Source organism: Phoenix dactylifera, chromosome 4 (assembly GCF_009389715.1).
Source record: "Phoenix dactylifera cultivar Barhee BC4 chromosome 4, palm_55x_up_171113_PBpolish2nd_filt_p, whole genome shotgun sequence".
NCBI lineage: Eukaryota > Viridiplantae > Streptophyta > Magnoliopsida > Arecales > Arecaceae > Phoenix > Phoenix dactylifera.
In genome coordinates this window covers 3121207-3139387 of record NC_052395.1, presented here as the reverse complement: position 1 = coordinate 3139387, position 18181 = coordinate 3121207, and the positions used below count along the sequence as shown (strand labels likewise).

General features: G+C 38.3%; 1 protein-coding gene across 2 annotated transcripts; it reads left to right on the top strand.

The window, feature by feature from the left end:
* Positions 1-1858: 1858 nt before the first annotated feature.
* On the top strand, positions 1859-17109 carry LOC103712963 (26S proteasome non-ATPase regulatory subunit 12 homolog A). Of its 2 annotated transcripts, XM_008799687.4 has the most exons (11): positions 1859-1998; positions 2609-2797; positions 5532-5639; positions 5725-5829; positions 5973-6029; positions 6138-6334; positions 7116-7215; positions 7281-7393; positions 7498-7651; positions 7751-7828; positions 16584-17109. In XM_008799687.4, exons 1-11 carry the CDS (start codon positions 1996-1998, stop codon positions 16800-16802), a joined length of 1323 nt encoding a protein of 440 aa, XP_008797909.1. In that variant the 5' UTR covers positions 1859-1995; the 3' UTR covers positions 16803-17109. The 2 variants fall into 2 exon arrangements, with proteins under 2 accessions (XP_008797909.1, XP_008797908.1); XM_008799686.4 differs by lacking the exon at positions 1859-1998 and having other exon boundaries at positions 2603-2797.
* The last annotated feature ends 1072 nt before the right edge of the window (positions 17110-18181 follow it).

Sequence of the window (18181 nt, the reverse complement as noted above, 5' to 3'; positions counted from 1 at the left end):
TATGCCTGCACATCTATCTTCATCTTCCTCAAGAATTAGGGGGGGGTCAAAAAAAAAAAAAATCAAAACTTGTGCAATTTTTTTCTCTTGCAATGAAACAATCTAACACCACACCTCACCTCCTCTTCATTTCATTGGTTTAGTAATGTTTTCTTGGACAATAATCAACACCTTTATGCTTATTTGTTCAGATCAGGGTTGGTCACAAACTGTCAAGCACACAAGCCATGTCAAGCGGGAAGGAGGCATGCTCTCTTGAAGCCACTAGCACAGGCTATGCCGCTCTAACCTTCGGTTGCTACTTGCTAGCCAGCCAAAGCGGGGAAATGCGAGAAGAGAGATGTGAGAAGGGAGGGACAAGCTTTTGGAACTGAGGAGAAGCTGCCAATCTAAGGTGCTACCTCTCCAAGTTAGTGAAGTCATGATTGTACTGGAGAGAGGTTAGAAATATTAAGGATATCCTCATTGTGAAGTCTATTACCTACATCTCTCTTCTTTTATTACAGAAAAAAGGAGGGAGCTACCATCATTTAATATGACAAATCCCATGGCTCCTAAAATCCAACTGAAAAATGTAACATTAATGCAGGTGCATCTGCTTGCTGCTTTGTTAGATTGTAGAAGCTGAGTCTCCAAAAACCCCTTCATTAATAACAAAAAAAAGATCTACATAAATCTTTTAAATCTTGGCGATTCAAGTTCTTGAAATGACTAGTGTCATCGTTTTCCCATCTTTCCTCAATATCACTAGTCTGTGACATCATGTATACATGCAGTGCATGCGATGAGACACATGGAAGGATGTGGTCTTCAAGAGGAAGCATTCATGGATGTGACTCGAGTCCAATGAATGGATTTTAACTTTATCTACTGAACTCCTCTTATTTCTCTCCTTCAAAAAATAATTAAACTAATTGATAAGTATTTTCAATTACAAACGGATATAGATAAAGGGCTCGTTTGGTTCGCGGAAAAAGAAGGAAGAAAAGTGTGGTCAACGAGAAAGTAATAAGATGCCTCTTGTTTGGTTGGAATTTTCAAAGAAGAAAGACGGAAAAGTTGTATTTTTATGGGAATATGATTTCCATGAGAAACATGAAAAAGTTACTTTTCCATGAGGCTGGAACACTCCATTTTTATTTTTTTCTAAAAAGGCCCTTCAGCATTAAAGAGGCATTAAAGACCTAATTTTTATTAAGAGTATAATAGAAATCATACATAACTTTTTCAGAAAAATGGATAGTCAACCAAACATAAGCACTTTGGAAATTTGTCATTTTCCTATAGTCAACCAAATATGCCAAAAATACTTTCTTAGGCATCCTCTTTCTAGGAATCTACCTTGTAGGAATCATATTCCTAGAAAGGAAAATATTTCCCACGAACCAAACGAGCCCAAAGCGCTTTTAGAGGAATACGTAATAAGGGTTAACCACCTTCAAGGTTGGAATAGTTTGTGGGATGGGATACCAGGAGAGAGGAGGAAACTAGAAACCAAAACCAAGGCTAAGGGCATTTATATTTCATATCACAAGGAGGAGGCCAAATTGCTCATCCACTAGGTAGTTAATTACTTGGTCCAAATTGGATCAGACACGTCCCTGAAATTAAGATTCATAAGCCGGTTCCCAGCCTAGACCCGAGCTTAAAATTTTGTGCCGTGAATCCAATTAGGCCGAACAAATATAGATTTAGAAGTTCTTGCACGCGTCCCATAAATATATAACCCATTATGGAAAGGAACCCTGATTGAATCTTTAGACTTTAGACCCGACCGCAGTTCGGGCCGGATCCGGGCCAAGCCGGATCTGAACCCGACCCTACCGGCCGCTTTCATGATCTCTCCCTTGAAGACAACGGAAGTACTCAAAAGTAAATAAGATCCCCGACCGAGGCCGAGGAGCGATCTCTCTCTGTGGCAGCCCTCTCACTCCAGCATTCCGCCGCTCCGTCTCTCTCTAGGGTTTTTCTCTTCGTCACGCAATCGCTCCAAAGATGGTGAGCTCCTCTTCTCCTTGGAGATCTTGATTTCTCTTTTCTTCCTCCCATCGATTAATCCGTCGAGCTAAAGAAATCTAACATCTTTCTCTTTACTGAGAGACATTTTCAAGTTCTTGAATCTGCTAATAAGACTACGATTTGTATTTGCCCTCAGTTTGTTCGCCTGTTCGTGAAATCTTGGTTCTAGGGCTTATTGTAGAAACTAGGGCTTATGCCCATGGATCTGTCAATTATAAGATCCCAATATAGTATCTATATAGGGTTTCAATCAGTTGAATCGGGAAAGGTCTATCGTGTTGTAGAAAAAAAAGGGAAAATTGAATTAAAAAATTTGGTTTTTGGTGAAGAAATTTTGTGAAAACAGTCATTTATGATGTCCAATGTTCCATATACTTGTAGTATGTTCAAGATTTGATCTTGATGCTTGTAAATTGTGGTTGGATGGATTTTTTTAATTTTTTTTATATAATTTGAACTATTTTATGATTTGTTATCTGTTACTTGAATATATAGATGGTGGTATCGGATATTCATACCGTTATTTTCTGTACCAGATGGCTGCTTGCTTCTTTATGTAGGAATCTGACATCATATTAACTTGATGCAGGAAGAGAATCTCGATGCTGCGATAGAATCCCTCTTGAACGTGGAGAAGCAAATGAGGCTTGCCGGTGATGTTGCTGGAACCAAGAAAGCTGTTACTGACATTGTGGAACTTTGTTATAAAGCCCGTGCATGGAAGACTCTGAATGACCAGATAGTTCTTCTGTCAAAAAGGAGGGGTCAACTTAAGCAGGTGGAGTGTTTGAAAGTTGGTCTTCTGTTGAGTTTAGATAGATCTAATTTATTGAATTGTTAGAGCAACCTATTGTTTGGAATTTTTTAGCTGTTGAAGCTATGATACTGGTGAACCTCGTGTTGCAAAGCTAGCTTGCTGATATTTTTGTTAGCTCATGAGTACATGCAATTAAATGCATATCTAGATGTAAGCGAGCTGTGTTTTAGTAAGCCTACTTTGCATGTTTTCTAGTCTGCTAGTGAACTGTTGGTGTTTGTTGTTTATGTACAATGTGCATGGCTTCTCAAAATTTGGATCTCCTGAGGTACCCCTACTTTCTTATGAAGTATAACTTATGTTGACATGTTAAGTGTTTATGCTGTCCACCGTTAGATTTTTATAGGTGCACAATTCATTTGCTCAAAACATTTTTGTGTCAAATATGTATCAAACAAGAGAATGAAGAGAACTAGTTCCGAGGATAGGATAGCAATGCATAGAGAATGTGTTAGTTTCTTGGAAGAGAAAAAAGTGGCTTCTTTTGCAAAGTTGTTATGAAAAAGGAATGTAGCACAATGAAGCAATATTTCCTTTATAAGTGCTGGATGGATGTGATACTAGATGGAAGTAGTGAGATTTATACTATGCTCACCGTTGCTTCGCACATTTGTACTTGAACTTAGTGGTTATTTCCCGACTTCATATAAAAGCTTTATATATATAAGATTTAGGGTTCTTACTGACTGACCATGTTGAATCACCAACTAAGGGGATATGCAGTGCACAAAAATATGGTTTTTGCAGCGGGTCTAGTGTTCATTAGACTTTTGCCACCTTCTTTTAGGGAATATAACGTATCCCATTGTAACCATATTTTGTGCTGCTCGAAACATTTTAGTTTTGTTGTTAGTCTATTCAAGTTTGCTATGGGTCTTGCATTGTTTTTGGTAAAATGATGGATGTGGAATTTTGAGGATAATGCTTTCATTGACCTATTTATACCCTTAAATTAGGGTGCTTTTGACCTTGATGATCTGAAGTATGAATAAGAAATCGGTATCTTAACAAGGTGTTACTGTATATTTGGGGCTTATTTATGCTAGTAGGCTACACCATAACAATCTCTGCACTCAATATGCATGCATGATCATTATACATTCTGAAGTGGCTAAGAAATTGAAAAGGTATGCACTGTTAGAGGGGTCTTAAATTGTTAATAAATGTCTGAAAAATTTTCGTCTCATTGGAATGGTGAGTTAGGGGGTGCTGGGGTGGTCAAGAGAATTGGAAATTATAATCAGCTTCCCTTTGGGAGAAGCCTGATGGTACTAGTTAAGCAATGGTTAATGGAGTTGAAAATTATAATCAGGTTTTCTTTGAGAGGAGCCTGATGTTACAAGTATCCTTTGGAAGTTATCTTCAGATATTTCTGGGATGGTAAGTTAAGGGTTGCTGAGCTGAATGGTGGTGGAATACTTTTTATTGGAAAGGAGAGTAGTTTTTGGTGAAAAGTTACCAAAGCAATTATAGAGAAGAAGCAAGGTTTGGGCATGCAAATAAACTAGAATATATTTTCTTTTCCTAATGCAAAATAATTAGTTTCATTCACTTTTGTGAAGAGACATTGAGATGTTGAAAGGCATGTGAAATGTAAGAAAGCAATAGATGCAATGCTAAGCTTCATTTAGATAAATCCTACTCTGTTTTTCTGGGCCTTCCTTTTGGCAAAATGCTATGTTACAGATCTTCTTCTAAAGTAAAGGAAAAGTTTGCTAGCAAATTAAAAAGATACTCTTGTATCAAGATGATTTGTGAGCAGATGCTTCAATGAAAAATGTATTGGGTGGATACAGGACCTCTCATTTTCTTTCTACTACCATGGTGAGGATCCTTGAGGTTTTGAAGGAATCTGGTTGAAAACCGAAGGAGGCAAGGTCTTGTTAGGAAGATGTATAAGCTAAATATTTATGGAAGCAAGCCATTTATTTCCTAGAGTAATGTAGGTTAGGAAAGCATTTTCTTTTTTCATCCTGAGAAAAGTATAAAAAAAAAAACAATCTGGTTTATGTGATTTGGTAGAAATATCTACATCTGAAGACAAGGGACTGTTTAATTGGTTAGGTGTAGCCATGCAGGGCAATTCTTCTCTCTCTTTGGGAATTTCTTTTTTTTTTTTTTTGCATATACTTCTTCAAGTGACTATTCTCAACATAGACAAAAGTGGTACCCTCCATCTCATGATAACCTATAGTTAGTATATTTCAGGTATCCAATGACTTCATTAATGCAATAATATGTCCCACCTGTGTACCACCATAGACAGAGATTATATGTACGCACATACACACACACACAGAGAGAGAGAGAGAGAGAGAGAGAGAGAGAGAGAGAGAGAGAGAGAGAGAGAGCGATAAATAGTTGAAACATGGTGGTTTTAATTTATATCAGTGGGTCGTTCTCCATGTTTACTGATTGCTTTCTGTGGGGACACTTGGTCCTTGCGGGCACAGATGTGTTGCTGAAAGCCAGTTTGCTTTTGCAGGCAACTAGGGCTTTGGTGGAATAAGGATCAAAAAAGAATGGTGGATACCGGATTTCTGATATTAAACTATTTATATGATCAACTTCTTTTATTCTTCTGCATGGAAAACCGTTATCTGGTTGACCTATGATAAGCTGCCTCTGAGTGCTTTTAGTTTTCTTGGTTATACTTATTCAATTTATTTTTTTGTGGTTGTTTGTTTGCAAGCAGGCAGTCACCGCCATGGTACAACAAGCTATGCAGTATATTGACGAGACACCTGATGTTGATGCACGCATTGAATTAATCAAAACACTGAACAGTGTCTCTGCTGGAAAGGTGGACTTGTGACACATTGAGGATGCCTGATTTAGCTCATGTTATATACTTATGCTTGCAATTTATGTTTCATCTCTGTTTATAGATATATGTAGAGATAGAGAGGGCACGCCTGATAAAAAAACTTGCAAAGATTAAAGAAGAACAGGGCCTTATTGCTGAGGCTGCTGATTTGATGCAAGAAATTGCTGTAAGTTGATGTACTAAGTGTTTCCTGACAATTCTAGTGAGCCTTAGTTTATACTGGGATTCTTGTTGTGTTTGCTTACTGACAGTTAGTGGTTGTAATTATACAATATATTTTCTTTTTGCAACTGACTATTTACTCTTCAGGTGGAAACTTTCGGAGCAATGGCAAAAACGGAAAAGATAGCATTCATTCTTGAACAAGTATGATTTCATGTTTCAACCTTCAGCCATTAGCTCAGTTAGCACAATGCTGTTACAAGACTGACATATGCCTTTACTTACATATATTTCAAATCATCCTATTTCCAGGTTCGTCTGTGCTTAGATCGCCAGGATTATGTACGTGCACAGATTTTATCAAGAAAAATTAGTCCTCGGGTTTTTGATGCAGATGCTTCAAAAGAAAAGAAAAAGCCCAAGGAAGGGGATAATATTGTTGAAGAGGCTCCTGCAGATATACCTTCCCTCTTAGAGTTGAAGCGAATCTACTATGAACTAATGATTCGGTAAGGTGGTGCTTTTTTGCTCATCAAGTTCTTGTGTCTAAGAAGCTTTATTATTCTCTGATGGGGAGAGTTGATTCTTTTGGGCCCAAGGCATCCCCCAAAAGGAAAAATAAAAAATAGAAAAAGCACTGTATTTGGCTATTTGAGGATTTGCTCGTCTCCTTTTTCTTTTCTTTCACCATTCCATTTCAGAATATTTTTGTTATCTTCATAATAATCTCCTGCTTCTTTTCTGACTGTTTACTGAATATTGTTGTTGGCGTTTACTGATGTGTTTTTGTACAACTACAATACACTTAGCTGTTCCTATTTGATTCTGAATGTGAAATATATTCTTTGGTACTTCCCGTGTTCATTACATTTACGGCGTTAATATTTACTCCTCCATTTCTTATCATTAAAATCTGTAAGTGAATGCAGCAGTCACATCAACAGGAGATGTCATTCTTCAAAATAGTCTTTACAATAATTTTGAAAAAGCTATAAAATAATTAATAGCTAGAAGTACAAAATCTTATATGCACCAGGTTAATTTGTTGTGTGCTTGGACACGATGGGTGAGTTCGGATTTTTGTATTGACTTGTGCTTTTGCCTGTGGAAATATGTATTTGATCCTGGGATGTTCTATTATGGCAAGATGTTTGTTTGGAATCTATGCACTACTATTTTATTATAAGATGCTCTATTAAGAAGTGCAGTCTACTTTGATTTTAACATATTACTTGTTTTTGCTCCCATAATGATTGGATAACTATTAATTAGATCATTGTTTTCGTGTAGCTATTACTCTCATAACAATGACTACTTGGAAATTTGCCGTAGCTACAAAGCAATATATGATATTCCATCTGTGAAAGAGGACCCAGCACAGTGGATTCCGGTAAATACCTGCCTTTCAGTTCTTTTTTAATATTGTAATATTTTTCTGAATCATTTTTTTTGTAGGTGCTTAGGAAAATTTGCTGGTATTTGGTGTTGTCGCCACATGACCCAATGCAATCAAGCCTTCTCAACTCTACTCTAGAAGATAAAAATATTTCTGAAATTCCTAATTTCCGGTAGGTGATTCTTTGTATTATTTCATCACATGTTTTCTATCCAATTATTCCTGTCTGATGTAAGATCTTCATATATGCTCTTCTCTGTTGGCCCACCATGTCAGTCTGCTTTTAAAGCAGCTAGTTACCATGGAGGTGATCCAGTGGACAGGTCTTTGGGAGATGTATAAGGATGAGTTTGAGAATGAGAAGAATATGCTGGGAGGATCTTTGGGTGCCAAGGCAGCTGAAGATCTAAAACTGAGAATTATTGAACATGTATTATTCTGATGCTCAGTTTTTTTATTTCTTTTGTTCCATTATTCATTTTTACTTCATCTCAAATTTTATTAATTTGTAAATCTTTCATATTCTCAGAATATTTTGGTGGTATCCAAGTATTATTCAAGGATTACCTTAAAGAGGCTTGCTGATTTGTTGTGCCTGAGTTTACAGGTTTGCTTCCTTTTCCTTTATTCGGCATGATTATTCATGTATATTTGTTTCTTCCGACCTACATGTCTTACATTATTGGTTGTATTGACTACATTTCTAACTCCTAAGGTATGTGAAGTGATTGATTCTAGGCTTTTCCCCTCTTCTTTTTGGTGGCCGTCCTTTGGTGGTGAGGCAAACACAAACATTTCCCACATTTGGGTGTCTTAGGAGCTGCGTTTTGTTTGGTATTCTGTTGAGGTTTTAATAATTCACAGTGCTTATGAATGATATATTAGGTTACATATTTGTATCTCTGACATGGATCAAAGATGCACCAGTGAACTCACATTGTCAGTGAAAGTTTAAGGTAATTAAATAATCATGCTTTTAGAATTACGATGATGGCTGGAGAATTTGAAAAATTAATTTTTTTAAGTTTGTTGACATAAATGCATAATGGAAGCACAAAGTTAAAATTGGGAGGAAAGAACTGAAGTATTTGCTAGGGTCATAATTATGTTCTCCCATTAGCCTTCATAATGTGCTTGTTAGCAGTTGTATGTTTAATATTTCCATAATCTTCTTATGCCCACCTATCATAGTGACACAAGACAAGCTTAGGAGGTAGGGAGAATAGGATGCTCTAATATCGACGTAGGACAAGCTTAGGAGACGAAGAATAGGAAGCTTTGATGCCAACTAACGCAGGACAAAAGAAGAGAGTGGCGAGAGAAGAAGGAAGAAGGAGAAGAAAGTGGAGAGAGAAGAGGAGAAGGAAGAAAGAGAAGATAAAAGGAGAGGATAACTCAATATTCTCCATCTCAAATCTCAATAATGCAAACTTGTGTTCTCAATTGCATAGCCATGGGTTTGTATAGACCCAAAATCCTAATAAGAGTCCATATAGAAATAAAATACTAAAGTCCTCATAAAATTTTAGTTCTAGAGTCCAAATAAAAATAATTTTTTTTAATTTCTATATTTATGCCTAACATAAGTGTGGCTAGATCTCTTATAGGACGGTTCTCCATCATACTCCTCCAGGATGGAAAAAACTTGACTCTGGCGAGGTTGACTATAAGTACCACTTGAAAAGCTCTAGATTCAAGGTGCGAAACTCGTCCTCTATAATCCAAGAAGCATAAGATGAAGGGCGGCCTTTCCATTGGACAAGATAATGATAGAAGCCACCATTAGAAGAAGAAACAATCTCCTTATCTAAAATCGCTTCAATCTCATCTCGTTGTGGAGGAAAATGCAGTGCCTTAGGAACTTAAGTACTTGTAGGACCACTAGATAGCAAAGTAGGAGGCTTAAAGGTGCCTTGGTAGGTAATAAATCCTCCACATTACAAACAAGACTAATATTCATATGATCAGTTTAATCAAGTATATATGCATTAGATCCAAGGTTTTTAATAATAGAGAATGGGCCAATGGCTCGAGCAGGTAGTTTCTTGAAGGAATTTTTAGACAGATGTTTTGGATGAATGTTGTGAGGACCATGTAGGCGTGTATTTAGTCCCACATCGTCTATGCACTGGGTAGATATTAGGTTGTTACAAATGGTATCAGAGTAGATCTGGTCTATAGCACGTAGACTTGATAATACTGCAACATAGGTCCTTAGAGAGTGACCAAGGGCTGGTCATGGTGTTTGTGATTGGATTTGAATAGATTTAGACTTTTAATCTGACAAGGATGCCATGATTTGAATAGGGGGAGTATGTGAGGATCATGTGGGCGTGTGTTTAGTCCCACATCAACTATGCATTGGGTAGATCTTGGGTTATCGCAAAGTTACAAATATGAACTATGACATTATCTTCTACATCAAACTCCTCAGCCCTACGATGCACATCAACAAGTTTATAATCCGTATTACTCATTACAATTTTGCCACTAAATTTATGGTTCAGGATATAGATACCCTTTCTAGTAGGAACACGAGAGTGGCTTATTCTTAGAATTAGAGCCCTTATGGGTTTGGCAGGGATTAAAATGATATTCTTGCCCTTATACTTAAACACATAGGTGTTTTCTCTACCATGGTTAGTCACATCAAGTCATAAAGCTATGGGCATCCCAACAAAATGTTAGGTAACACATCACAATACACCTCATTTTAATAATCTCCCGTTTTGATGGGCACTAAATATCTCTTAGTTATAGGCAAAGTAGTCATATTAACCCAGGCTACCTTAAAAGACTTGGGATGTGGCTCTACCTTAAGGTTCAATTTGGCTATAGCAGCTTTAGAAACCACATTCATAGTACTACCTCCATCGCTGACTAACTTAGCGGATCTTTCATTGCACCTAATGAAGGTGTGAAAAATACTAGTACACTTCTACTCATGACTATCTGCAACAGTGGACAAAACACACCTCACTACATTACAATGATGGTCATCTACTTCTAAATCATCCTCTTACCTCATCTTTAGAGTATTCTATAGAATCTACTACCTGGTCCTCAATCTCTTGTACATCATCAAAATCTTGCTCTAAGGCTAAAGCTTGTTAAGGACAACATGTAGCTATGTGACCCCTATTATGACAATGATGACACTGCACCGAAGAACCACTAGAACGGGGAACACTGACAGAACCACTAGGACGAGTAATATACTGAGGTTTTCGCTTTGTAGCGGTACTATCCCATGAAGCTATCTGGAAAACAATCCTAGATTGGATGGTAGATCTTGACTGGGAAGTAGGTCTAGACTGACGTGACTCACTCACCTGAGAAGAGAACTTACAGGGAGGAGCCTTAAGATACCTCTTTATAGTGGTGGCCTTTGGTAGTAGACCTATTCTAAAGAATTAGGAGCATATAACTCTACTTCACTATTTATATCTTCCTAAGCCCATTGATGAACCTCCTAATTGTATGAAATGGATCTTCCTGTATTCTGGTCCTAAGCATAAGCTTATCAAATCTTTCCATGTATTTTGACATAGTTGAGGTTTGCCTTATGGTTCAGAAGCTGAAACATTGGGTGAAAAGTGGTTCATCTAATGTTGAAGGTTTTGCTGGACGCTTTGCCAATATTTCTTAGCAGCTTTAACTCAATTCATCTTAGCAGCTTTAACCCAATATTTCTTAGCAGCTTTAACTCAATTCATCTTAGCAAAATGAACTCTCTCTATCAGTCATATCATACCAATCAAAGTAATCCTTAAGCTCATTCAACCAATCTAGGAAGATGTCAAGTCTGGTTTACCATCGTAAGATTGCCCATCTACTTTAACCAAGCTAGTAATGCTACTGGTATCCTCTTGTTCGTATCGATGGGGTGGAGGAGAATGCCTCTTGATCCTAGCAGGATATTTGGCATGCTGATCAACTAGCCTATGATGGACTTCACCTAGATGGTCATGAACTGGTTGCCTATGATCCTGTCTATGTTCATGCCTAAGGATATGGTGTTGTTCCTCTAAATTCATCCTCCCATGAACGCCCTCCTTAACCCTAGACTCCATATAATAATAAGGATCCCTAGGTAAGACTCTAACATCATATTTAAGGGTATAAGTCATCCTATCAGTAGCTACTACTGATCCACGAGTAGGGAGGATACCTAGATAGATCCAACTAAATGAGGGAACCCATCAGGTTGCCTCATATACTTGTCTACCTGTAAACCTCTTAGGGCTTGAGCTACTTGCTGACTTAATTGCTCATATTGTTGGCTCATTCGTTCAAATTTTTGGTCTACAGAGTTTGTAAAGGCTTGAGGATCCAATGGTGGTGTAGAAGTGGAGGAAACGACATTTGTCGTAGTTTGGTTTATAGTGGAAAGGAGGTCACTCTTTTGTTCCTGGTCATAGTGTGATATACCAGAGTGTAAAACAATGAAAGTATACAAAGATAGACTAAAAATTATAATAAGTCATTAAGATTCCTAAACTACTACTCAATGCACACACATAAAACTAATAAATTTAATGCAAATGATATGCCAAAGCTTAGAAACTAGGATGAATGCAATAAAAAGAAGGCTAGATGCAAATTAGGGCTTGGTGCAATGAACAAGAATATATCTTTTTTTTTGGTGAAAGAAAATGCATGAAATTAAACTTGGACTAAAGCACTTTACTAGTTCCCTAATCAAATAAATTTCAATCAATCTTTAGAAGGAAAAGATATTACCTTACAAAGAATGCTTTAAACCACAACTTCATCTTATAGCAAAGTAGAATCAACAAAAATGGACATCAAAAATGGAATCAACATGTCAAAATTAGCCAAGAATAAGTTTCTGGAAAATTTCATAGGTGTTGATGTGGCAAAAACCGCTGAAGTGGCACGGACGTGGTGGCGATGTCAACATGTGAGTTGGCGATGATGAAGCAAGGGAAGCTGATGTGGCTGGATTAAATGAAACAGGTAGGATCTTGATTTTGTGATCGGGTCTGGCTTGGGCTTTAAGTTGGGTCAGATCAAATCTGGCTTTGAACCCGAATCCGTGGGGCACCCTTCTTTCTCGCAAAGCTTCGATCCGTTGCCCTAGGCGATGGAGTGTGGTGCATGACCTTTCAGCAGCAGAGATTGGCGGAGCTCGTTGGAGACGGGGTGGAGATCAACGGTGGGCGAGGCTCCTAGCGCTTGAGGAGGAGACGACGACGATGGGGCTCGTCAAAACAGAGAAGCCATGGAAGACAGTCATCGGAAAGTGGGGGCTAGCCTTTCCAAAGCGGCGAGGCGTTGGCACGAGCGAGGAGCCTGTAGCTTGATCTCGGCGAGTGGCAGTAGAGGAGTGGGAGTGGCGGTTGACCAGGGTTTTCGTCCTAAGGCCGTGGCCAAGGCTGGTGGCAATGGTGATGGAGACCCATGGTGAGCGTTCTTCGCTTCGGGGAGCGCTTCGTGGTGTTGAAGCTGGTGTCGGGGAAGAAGGCAGAAGGGCAAATAGAGTCGGATAGGATGGTACGGTGGCAACTTGGGTGCAAGCGGGTGATGATGGAGTCGAGAGATTCGATGAAGCTTCACGTTGGAGTCGCCGAGGATGTGGTGATGCTATGGGAGGAGATCTGATTGTTGGCCTACTTGCGGCAGAGGCGACCGTGGGAGAGATCCGTTGAGGATCAGAGGGGAGGGAGAGGCAGATCTCCAAATAGGGATCAATCAATTTTTTTTGATGGTTGGTGGACTGGTGCAAATCTTGAGGTGGTGTTGCGCGTGGAATGCGGATCTGTGGCTGTAATGGTGCAGGTGAATGTTATGGCAATGGTGGTAAAACGAAGTTTGCTTTGATACCGACGGAGGACAAGCTCAGGAGGTAGAGAGAATAGGATGCTCTAATACCGATGCAAGACAAGCTCAGGAGGCAAGAGGATAGGATGCTCTGATACCAATTGGCGCATGACAGAAGAAAGAGGAGAGAAAAGGAAGAAAGGGGAGAAGAAGAAAGAGTAGAGAGAAGAAGAAGAGGAGAAGAAGATAGAGGGAGAAGGCATTTTTGAATTTCTATTCTCATTAATGCAAACTTGTGTTCTCAATTACATAGTAGTAGGTTTATATAGATGCAAAATCCTAATAAGAGTCCTATAGGAATAGAATACTGAAGTCCTCATAAAATTCTAATCCTAGAGTCCAAATAAAATTCCCTAATTCCAAACTAAAATAAAATTTCCTAATTCCTATATTTACGCCTAACAAAGGTGTTCCTAGATCTCTTATAGGATGGTCCTCCATCACGTAGACTTTCAGATAACTGTATGATTGGTCATATATGAGGTGGGATGCGTTGATTAGGAGTTCACCATGATATTGATGGCAGTAAGATACCAATTTGCAATTTTTTCTAGTGGTTTAAAACTTTAAATGGAAAATGATGGTCAGAAACTCCCAAGTTAAAAATTATTCTGTGAGGGTTTGGATGTAGCTGGTACTGCTAAGGTTGTGCTCTGAAACAACTAGTATAAGATGAATGTTTGTTGGACCTTGTAAGATCTTTTTCATGCTTTTGGCTTCTAAGATATGTTTTACTTAAGTGCTGACTCCAGGCATATGACATCAATATGACAATTCCTTGTTCGCCATCAATATATGCCTACTTTTCAAACCTTAAAATAGGAATTTGTTAAGTCTAACAGGAGCTGCAATGTTAATTTGAATTCATTTCTTGTTTGAGGATCACTGGTTCAATTTTTGCCATTGAATAATTTGTTATAATGCCTTCATGAGGTGTATTGAGGTTAGTTATTTGCTGTGATTTGAATTACTTGACCTTAACATAAAGTGAGTCCACCATATTTGATGGTTATGTTATTAGCTTTTTATGGGTTTTCTTGTACATGATATCTTTATATCCAGAAGCATGTTTTTTATATTACTATTCAACTTGATGAATTAGCATAAAAGAGTTTGTAAATAGACTAGTCGGAAGGTACTGGTGTAGGTTCCCTCCTTAATGTTGAGGTCTATCTGCTTGATCTTTATTTCTATGAGCGCCTTCTGCACTCCCCTTTCAATGTCTCCATATTTCTTTGTGCAGACATTTTCTTATGACCGTGGTTTACAAGCTAAATTATAAGAACATAGAGGATCATTTATGTACATTTTTCCCTTTAACTAGTACTATTTCCAAATCCAAGTTTTAGCCTCAAGCAGGTGCTTGTCTGCAACTTCCCTTCCAAAAAATGCCCATGCAGTAACACTGCTCATTCTCATTCGCTAAGTTTTGGGGAAGGTTTTTCCAAGCACATCTGCAAGCATGCAGTTTACCTTTGTTTGAAACCAGCTTTTTATTGGTTCAGAATGTCCTTTTTGTTTCTACCCCTCATTAAGCTGTTTAGGTAGAGTGAGACCTGTTCTGCTCAAAGTTCTTTTTTTTGTTCCATATGGAATTCATTTTGATAAATAAATAGCTTATTTTGATCAGTGAAGCAAGATTCCTTCCTTTACATGGTTATATTCCACTACAACCTGACTCTTTAAAGCATTAGAAATTCAGCTTCAACTTATTTAAATAGCTTTTCATTTGTCAGCTTATGTTTGGCAAATTTTTTTTATTCCTCCTTTTGTTCCCCAGCAACCTCCAGAGTGGTAGTTTGTACTCAGATCTTTTCATTTAGCAAAAAACTTGCCTAGACACTTGGTTAATGTGTTCTTCTACCTGGAACTCATAGCTGGACATTTGAACTGGTTGGAATTTCTCTAGAATCTTACTTGCATATTGGCTTATTATGTATTTCCTTTTTCTAAATTTCTGAGAGAGCTCTATCCTGCTACTGTACCTCTGCCCACTGCTGGTTCTAGTAATTAAGACCTGTCAGGTACCATATTGCAGTCCATTTGGCACATGAGAATATGGACTGCCAGTCTGGGATACACAGGAGATATTGGACACTAACAATTATCTTGTATCAAACTAAAATTTTAAAATGTTAAACTGCAGTTTGGTTGACTCGCTAAGTCATATTTGCCTACTCTCTAAGATGTTGGATGTATTCGAACATCGTTGCATGTGTAAATGTATTGATTAACTGCATATGCTTAGTTTGACTATAGATGAAATGCATGGGTAAGAACCAATGCTTTGTCATAAATATAGCTCCCAGTTTATGGAGCCTAGAAGGTGGAGGCACTTGAGCATGTAAGTTACCAGGCCTGCTGCCCTCTCTGGCTAAGATGATGCCACCAGTTTTCCCTTTATTGAAAGGGAAAGAAAGGAGGAAAGGAAGGTACCTACTGCTGTTTGCTTAAGCTCAGTTGCATGGCAGGTCAAGTGTGGTTGCTGCTTTGCATGATTGCTACCTCACAGAGTTTCAGCATTGAGGCTTGTAATGATGGGATGTTGTGAGTCCCTTAATAGTATATATGTTATGGCATACATCAAAAATTTGCAGGTGTTACTATAGTTTTAGACAATCTTACTTGTCTTTGTTTCTGTCATTCCTTAGGAAAGATGTAATTTATTTCTGATGGCTGAAAGATACATGGTTGGCCATGATTGTCATTTGTGGACTTCTACATTAGCTTCTTGAAAGTGGTCGGAAGTTTGTTGCCTGTTCCTGCCCTTCATTGATTATCCACACCTTGTCAAAGGGATTCCAAAAGTTGTGTTGAATTGCTAGTTCTTATAGGCCAATTTTGTGGCTAATTACTTGGAGAGGGAAGAACTAAAGCTTACTCTGCTTGACATGTCAAGCATTGTTGCCTTCTTGGTCAGGAATTCTTGTCCCATGGATTAATAATTTCATGATGATAAGGAATAGAAGACCTGCTCATGTCGATCAACTTGTTAGTCATGCTGTCCATAGAATAGCTCAAGTGTGAAATCTTGTTGCGTGGCCCATCTTTGTTCTCAGTAAATTGCCAATTATATTCTAATGTATTCATTACTAATGGAAAATGGTGGAATTGCATGTGTTGAGACCTGCTTTCATTTTTATACCTTTTTGTGGGGCTTCACAAGAGCCAATGGTGTCGTTAATTATCCACAAGTAAGATGATCAGGAATCATGTTTACATCTCCCCTCGTATCCCCAGTGTCAAAGTGTTTCGGACTCATAATATCTTGTAATCAAATTTTTGATTCTCATTATTTTTTACAATAGATCATTTTCATATGATTCTTTGTAACTTGAGAAGGAAGCAGCATGTCTTTCCTCTATATTTATTTCCTCTTCGTCTCGAGTCTGGTTTCACTGATGTCTATCCCATGTATCCTGTGTATATGAATTCTGCAACGAGTTAGCTAGTTGTAGATTTTCTTTTTATGATTTGACTATCAAATTTTTATGGCGTGCTCTCATGTTATTTTTCAGGAAGCTGAGAAGCATCTATCAGATATGGTGGTTTCAAAATCCTTGGTTGCAAAGATAGACAGGCCAATGGGAATTGTTTGCTTTCAGACAGCCAAGGACAGCAACGACATCCTTAACTCATGGGCGATGAACTTGGAAAAGCTGCTTGACCTTGTTGAGAAAAGCTGCCACCAAATACACAAAGAGACTATGGTTCACAAAGCTGTTCTGAAAGCTTAATCACGTATTCTACCATGCCGAAATGAAACTTTCTCCAGGCGTCTGGAAGTCTCGGAGTGGAGCTTCTCCCCTGTTCAATTTCAGTTTTACCATCTTTTTAGCATTTCATAGATTGCTCCATGCTTTTTACAGGGTGCCGCAGCTGAAGGAACTTGCAGTACATTCTCATATACTGATTATATTTGTCATACTAATTCATTTTGCAACAAGCATGCCGTGTTTTGCGGATTAATTATTGCAGAATTTTAAAACCACGGCAAAAATATATTGCTATTGCTTCAAGCTGCTTCTGCGGACATTCGTTCTATTTAACTTTCAAGCAGTAAAATTCTAAGACAACTGAATCATTATTTTGATATGTCTATCTAGTATCCCACATCTTCTGGTAAAATTCTAATTTCTTTCTACGGCAAATTTACTGGAATCACTGCCGAACTCATGCCTCTCCTCCCTTTTTTTGGTGGCGAGCAAGAGAGCCAAACTAGAAGCATTCAAAAGTACAAGCGAGGTCTTTGCCTGGGGGTGTTGTTAAGCCAAATACAAGGTCCATCGCTGTGGGTTCCGAAATTAGCCGACCGGCGGCGCGTTCCTAAGAGCTTAGGTACTCTGCGAATCACAAGTCTCACACCAGCACGATTGCCTTGGACTGAGACCTGGAAATCACATGAAAGTGTAATTGCACTCACTGCCTATTGAGGTGTACAATGCTAAAACACGGGGTTTTACTGGAGGTACAGATGGGCAAAACTGTCGAGCTGTGTGCAAGACAACGATTGCAAAACCCATGCATCTTCAAAATCCCTGCTTCTGAAACGCGTGATGACAAATATTTGCTTTACTCTGTCCTCACTTTTTTGTTCATCACATCATGGTAGCAAGGGAGAACACACCAAGGCTGTCCGTGTATGCGGAAGAACCAGAAGATCAAGTTGGCCAATAGATTCTCAATTTAAAACAAGAAAACGATAATTTCTTTTCAACACTTCCAGATGACAAGAAGACTAGATGAAAATCTTTTCTGCTGAATGTCTTAGAAAAGATTGCATACCATGGCATTCTTAAATTTATTCTGGAGGTACTTTGTCAAGATGACGAGAGGTACCTGGTGGAACAGTAATCCAACATAATGTAAGAACGTATCAAGCACAGTTTCTTCAGATAACCAAGAAAGTAGTTTTCTAACACTTGACACAATAAATTTTCTATTACTTGAACTAGGCACTGTAACAACTTTATTTTACAATCATGCGATAAGACAAGCACTTTACTAAATTTTGACCCATTAGAAATATGGTGGCTCCATAAACTACTGCTATGTTTTCAAAATTTTTAGAGCTGCTTCTCCTCATGTGGGATAAGATCCATAGGGTTTGAAATCC